At 38.5% G+C, this 7,190-nt stretch overlaps 1 protein-coding gene across 1 annotated transcript in view; it reads right to left on the reverse strand.

Annotated features, from left to right (window-relative positions):
* The window catches only part of LOC107653538 (von Willebrand factor D and EGF domain-containing protein-like), a 65,375-nt gene that overhangs the window by 5,778 nt on the left and 52,407 nt on the right, over positions 1–7,190 (reverse strand). The window contains exons 23-27 of the mRNA XM_016440283.1: positions 5,249–6,079; positions 3,899–3,994; positions 3,678–3,773; positions 2,947–3,042; positions 2,735–2,830 (exon numbers count right to left, since the gene is read on the reverse strand). Coding sequence (XP_016295769.1) covers positions 2,735–2,830; positions 2,947–3,042; positions 3,678–3,773; positions 3,899–3,994; positions 5,249–6,079 — 1,215 coding nt within the window. The remainder of the gene's footprint in view (positions 1–2,734; positions 2,831–2,946; positions 3,043–3,677; positions 3,774–3,898; positions 3,995–5,248; positions 6,080–7,190) is intronic.

The following is a 7,190-nucleotide window of genomic DNA, read 5'->3' on the forward strand; positions in this document are numbered from 1 at the left end:
AAACAGCCAAGCGAACAAAACTACATAAATGTTATAATAGATAAATGAAATGTGCACTTATTTTTTATTTTATTTAAATTTTTTTACATGATTCACAATTATTTATATTCACGATTTCTAATATTTGTACAGGCTTTACATTTTTATTTCAATGTATTAATTAGCAATGAATTTAATTTTATATTTGAACAGATTTGTTACGTGACAGCATTAATTAAAGTTTCTTAAGGATCAAGATCATGTTATCTGCATCTCCTGCGCTCCATCAAGCCACTCCCATAATATCTGTCACCACTCAAATTAATGCACGGACTCTACAATATCTGTATAGCATGTGTGTAAGACTCGAATACAATTATGACGTAATAATTTTATGACGAATAAATCTTTCAGTGAGTAAAACTGGCTGTGTCTAGTATTTAAGACTACACAACATATTATCTTTAAATTAATTTTTAAATTATTATTATTTTAAATTATTGCGTACGAAAAACGGGCCCCAGGGTTAGAAGTATTATGTAATAATAAACAAATATAACCTATATATATCAGTGTTGTTAAAATAAAACTATTACTTTTTTATTTTTTGTTAAGTGAGATTGAAATAAAGTAAAATAGAAATAATAGATGAAAACCTAAACTTGTTAATAGCAGGTGTTCATCATTAATGGTCAATCGTCAAATAATTATGTCCTTAATTCCAACACTGCTTCAATGCTACTTTAACACACAACATTGTAGTGTGGAAAAACATGAACACTGAGCGATGTTTATAAAACACTGGGGACTAAGTCTATAAGTCTTACCTGTTTCATTCATGTATGACTGATGCATACAAATCACAAAGTTTATTATTTTGTTTATGTTAAAACTATGTAATGGAAAATTTGTATGCAATTGAAATATATAAAATATAAACTTAAACAAATAATTTGAGTGCAAAAACAAAAGTTAATTCTCTCTCTCTATTCCTAAAAACTATGGGATGATATTAGACTCAAAATGATTAATAGATGCATGCACAATTATCCATGTACTGCATACATTTTATACACTAACCACAAACAAATGCCTTTCAATTTGAGTCTGTGGAATTCGGGATTAAACGATTGTGCAGCGATTTGTACAAATACAGACATGTTTCCGAATAAAAATGTTCTGTTCTGCATTAATATATCATAAATTGCTCATGCAAAAAGGAATCCGTGCATATGTGGATCAGGTGACACGCGTGCATTAATTGACGTCTAGTTCGAGTCGATCTTGTTCGGTTCATTTGGATTTTGAGACTTCATTTTCGAGGTTTACAGGATTTCATGTCCCCCCCACACACAACTACCAACGAACAAGGCCCAGTGCAATTCATTAACGTGTACACAATTTGAAAAATCTCATTTTGAAAAAACCCAAGGTACCGTCACGAAGTTCTTGTTTGGCAAAATTAATATTAGCTATTCTGTGTCTTAAGACAAGTTAAGTTAGAACAAGTTCAATAAAACATCTTTATTATATTTCTACGGTAGAGGAGAATAGCCAAACCAAAAAGAAACAAAGAAAACACAATGTAACATTCATAAAACCGTACTCAATGGAATGCGCACATGTGACTGGGGCTAGTGCCATCTAGTGGTCGCTGATTTTCTGTGGCTCAGCTGCACGTGGATCGCGAGCTGTTTGTGTGAATTGGGCAAGGCTAAAAGGGCGGAACGAAAGTCTCAAAATTCAAATGGATCAAATAGAATCGACTCAGAAGAGACATGAATGAATGCACGTGTGTCACCTGATCCACAAATGCACATTTTAATCGCTACATGCACAAATTATGATACTTTAATACAGACTATAACATTTGTATTCACAAATATGTCTCTATTTGAACAAAATGCTGCACATTAATGCAATTCCTAACTCTGCAGATACCGGTTGAAAAGCATTTGTTTCAGTGTAGTGAGCACATTTGCGAATTTTTCAAATCGTGTACACGTTAATGAATTGCACTGGACCTTGTTCGTTGGTAGTTGTGTGTGTGGGGGACGTGAAATTCTGTAAACTGTGAAAATTAAGTCTCAAAATCCAAATGAAATGAACAAGATCGACTCGAACTAGACATCAATTAATGCACGCGTGTCACCTGATCCACATATGCACAGATTCCTTTTTGCAAGAGCAATTTATGATATATTAATGCAGAACAGAACATTTTTATTCACAAACATGTCTGTATTTGTACAAATCGCTGCACAATCATTTAATCCCGAATTCCCCAGACTCAAATTGAAAGGTATTTGTTTGTGGTTAGTAAGATACATGTATAAAATGTATGCAGTACATGGATAATTGTGCGTGCATCTATTAATCATTTTGAGTCTAATATCATCCCATAAAAAACACCCTATAGCAACATCTTATTGCATCACTTTACTGTTTTGTTAGGAGAATCAGAGTTGACATATATTGTTTTTTTGTAAAATATTATTTATGTGAATAAAAACTACATTTGTTACTGTGAGGCTCTCCGCTCAATTGATAGTAATTGATCCTCACAGGTGGATGAGAAGTAGTTAGCATCAGGCTGAAATAATAGCTGGTGTTGTCTCTGAGCCGCCAGGATGGAATGAAAAATGAACAGATAGAGGTTCTACATCAGCTAAATGCCACCAGGAAGCAGCACACATACTTTGGATTTAGTGAGAAGAGATTGGTCCCACTGGGAGCCAACCACACACACTCTCACCTGTCTCACACGATGGTCCCGTCCACCCTGCCAGACATTCGCACTCATCCGGTGATGCACACTTCCCACCGTTTTGACAGTGACGGTTGCATACCACTGTGAAAAAGAAAGCAAAACACATGCAATACCATATTTGACCACTAGTGCAAGAGCTTATGTTTAACATCCACATGCATATGAAATCCAAGCTAACATGATTTATCAGGACTCACTGGTTTCACATCTGGGCCCTACGAAGCCATAGGGACATGAGCAGGTGTCTCGACCCACGCAGGTGCCTCCGTGCAGGCAAGGCAAACTGCAGAGAGCTGCGGGAATATTCATACGACCAAATGCACACAAAATACAGTCATATATCACACAAAGCAAGCCACTAATGCATAACTCATCAAGCCTGTACAGATTATTTGGCTCTTGCCTTTTTATGAAAAGTTCAAATGGCACAGATTTGCAAAATAGTACCAAAAACCATACTTGAGGTCATCTTGTATGCTATTTGATATGAGCACACAAATTAACCTACACGTGTATAAAATAGACACATTTTCCTAAACACAAAATGTGTATGCAAACTTTTTTCAAATGAAACTCTCTCTAGAACAATGTTGTTTCCTTTTAAATGTATAAATACCAGCTGACTCCAACATGTAATAAAGGAAGCAAATCATTGTTCATAAACAAAAGGCTGTGATGTAAACAAAAGGTTATTGACATTTTTTTTTTTAAAGAGCAAATTACAGTTCACAAATGCAAGGCTGTGACAAACAAAAGGCTATTGACCATTTTAAAAGAAAGGACCAGAAACAGCACTTGTCAAGCCCAATTTCATAGTGTTATTAACTCAAAAACGCCTACAAACTGCGGGGAAAAAAAGTGGAAAAATACACTTTTTACACATTATTTACACTAGTGCTGAATGGCAATGCAATTTCAGTGCTCTTACCGCTTTCACAGGTCTCTCCATGGTAACCTGACATGCAGTCGCATACATTTGGTGCCACACATTTCCCTCCGTTCAGGCAGGCTGGACTGCAGATAGCTGTGAGAATTCAAAATGATGTCATTCAACAATTACGTTATTTCAAAATGAGTGCTTGTGTGTGTGTGTGATTGCACCTATGACCATGTTTACAACATTTATACACATTGGTGTGTGTTTGTGACCTGTTTCACAATTTGGACCACTGTATCCCTTCTTGCAGCGACACGTGTTGGGGGCCGCACACTCCATGTTTCTACCGCAGGCATGTCTGCACACGGCTGAAGGCACAAATGGCATGCAAACACAAATAACACATGGTCAGATTCACTTCATCAAAAGGCAAACTCATATTTGCCTCCATCTGCGGCCTGAAGCACAGGAAGCAAAAACATATACAGATTCTGTATATACTTTATCAATTTTAAATGTGTACCTTTCATTTTAAATTAAAGTGAGTTGTTGTTAAAGTGCAGGTGACGCTAGTGTTATATTTGTAGATCATTACCATGCTTGCATTTTAAAATTCACCCTAAGTTCCTCCAAGCATTCTGAAAAATACAAGACTGATTTGAATAGCTGGGCAACATTCACCACATTAACTTCCTGTTTAATGAAACGCTAGATCCACTGCCATATGCTTTGTAGAGCTCAACGCAAGACACCTGTGATGGTTTTGTGCATGTTCACACTATATTCATACCTTGAAAACAGTGCCTGAAAGTAATTCATGAATGCATAAATAATCATTGTCCTCAGTGAATTTCAACATAGTAATACAATTTCATGGGATTATATTAGCAAACATGTTTCTAGTGATTCTTCCACCCACTGCTCCTAATTTTCTCAGGTTCAAGAACCCATGGGATGGAGCTCAAGGAATGTATTTATTCCTTATGCCTAGAGCATGCTTGAGGATTGAGCTTATTGTTTAGACCAGTTACTATCAGTTGTCAGTCTTAAACTCCACATGCTGCACACTTCTCTGTAGTCTAGAACTCAGAAGGCATGCCCACAATTTGTTCACTGACCTATTGCACATAAAATCGGCAATTACTATACGAATATTGGTAGTTATAATCGCACCATTTCTGCTAGTCGGGGTTCTCCATTTCACTTATATGATACTTAATCAGGAATGTACCAGTTTGATACAATGACACTTTTGAGGAACAACTAATCACTGAATAATATTATGGTATCAACTATTTCAGGTAAACCATCCCTGAAACGACATATGAAACTGTCATTAGGGCAGTTTTCTTTAAAGAGACATCTTTGTATCTTATTTACCCTCTAAAAGGTTCATAGTAGCACATAGTAGTAAGGGTACCTATTACTACACTAAGGTACAAATATGCACATTTTAGGGCAGATAAGGTACTGCCCCAGTGACAAGATGTTATACCCCTAAAGTTACAATATTTTTGCCCAGGCATTTATGTCATGGATAAGTAAGTCTCTAATTTTGGACTTGATGAGGACTAACTCATCAGTGGATAATAAAGAAAAGTCATCTATACATCTAAAATTACCTCTGCACATTTGACCATCTCCAGTGTACCCCAAAGGACACCGTCCACATCTGGGTTGCCCATCCCCTGCAAGCTCACAGTGGACTCCTGGGAAGCAAGGGACATCTGCACAGGTGAAACTTCTCTCCTCTAATAGAACCATATTTTTGCTCTTGCCTTGGTGTCTACCGTTCTGAAGAGTTGGTTGGTTGTCCAGAAATTGGGTTTGGCTTTGTTCACCAAGGTAGGTGAAGCTCTCCTGAGGCAGTGGTTGGGTCTCATAGGGGTCTTGGATTCCAGCTCCAAGGCCTCCATCAGCGGAGAACTCAGACTCCGAAAAGGAGAAGGAAAGGGAAGTTAGGGCTGCTGTTAGGGGTTTCTGGGCATCTGGAGGTGTCCAAGGTCGAGGTCGGGTAATTGTGACCAGACTGGATTGTTGTGGAGATTTCCTCAGTGCCTCAACGTGCCTTGAAGTGTGAGGTAAAGTGACTTTTCCAGGCGTGACTCCTGCAAATCCACCTGCCGAGACTTTAAATGAAGCATCTCGCTCCTCTGGGCTCGGAAGAATGTTCAGTTGATTGTGAGAGTGAGAGAGGAGTCGATCTCTGCTGCTGGTTGAGGCAGGTGCGTGTCCTGCCTTTAGCACCAGTCCCGCTTTCCCTGTGACAGGTGGAAAGTTTGGCGGGAGGGGGATGTGAGTGGTGGCCTGATGGTGTGGGGCCCTCGCTCGTGAGGATAGGCGTCTCTGAGGCTGCATGAATGGAAGGATGGGGAGGTGCAGATGGGAAAAGCCGTGGGAGACATGAGGTATGTTGTTCTTGGCTTGGTTCAGTTGTGGTGAGTAACGCGGTGCTAGATGAGAGGACAAGCTTATTATGCAAGATGAAAAGCAACTTGTCAAGCTTATGAACAGCAAATACTTTTAATCCAACTTCAAAAGTTTACTTGTCAGCCACAACAGGACATGGTAAGGCTCATTACATTAAGGCAGGGGTGTCCAAACTCGGTCCTGGAGGGTCCTGCAGAGTTTAGCTCCAACTTGCCTCAGCACACCTGCCTGGAAGTTTCTAGCATTCCTAGTAAGACCTTGATTAGCAGGTGTGTTTAATTGGGGTTGGAGCTAAAGTGGCAGTGGCCCTCCAGGAGCAGGATTGGACATCTCTGTATTAAGGACACCAAAATATAAAGGAGGGATTGATAGTGTATTCTGCAGTTATTCATCAACATCCTCTGGATATCTTGACCAGACCTTTGAAGATTTTACACAATGAGCACCATAATTGCAGTTATAATGCAATGGCGCTCAGTACTAGCTTAAAACATCATGGTGGTATATTTACTCATAAACAACAGATGGCAAAGATTTAACAACAAAGATTTATTTTGTTCCCCATCCACAAGCAAGGAACAAAGACATAATACAACAAAATGCAATCCCAACAACAGAGACGCACAGTTGTTTCTGAGTGTGTAAGAATCTGGGATGCATGTGGCGACAATAAGGGAATTAGCTTGCAAAATGAAGCTGTTTCTTTTCTAGTTCCCACTGTGGCTGCTCATGGATTCACTCCTGATAACGGCACTATTAGGAATGATTCCAGCAGTGGTCCATTCACAGCGAAAAATGCATTAAAAGTCATTACCCCACTCTGAAGGCTTTTACGGTCGTGCTGCGATACTGCAACTTAGGAAAATGTATTTGAGGGATTTTTCAAGCAAAAGAACAGTTTAAGAAATTCAACAACATTTCCATTGAGTGAAAAGCAACATACTGTACTCTGGGACTAAGGGATAAGATGCAGTCTGGTAATTTTGCTTTTTTTTTAATGTAAAATGAGAATCAAAGACCAAAAAAAAAAAAAAAAACTGCTACTCTGTTAAAAACCCAGTTTTCTGTTAACTCTTCCTCACTGTCTTCCCCCTCCTCATCCTCTATCTAAATGAGTTTACACATTCTTTCCCT

This window comes from Sinocyclocheilus anshuiensis, unplaced genomic scaffold, assembly GCF_001515605.1.
Source record: "Sinocyclocheilus anshuiensis isolate Anshui unplaced genomic scaffold, SAMN03320099.WGS_v1.1 scaffold1079, whole genome shotgun sequence".
NCBI lineage: Eukaryota > Metazoa > Chordata > Actinopteri > Cypriniformes > Cyprinidae > Sinocyclocheilus > Sinocyclocheilus anshuiensis.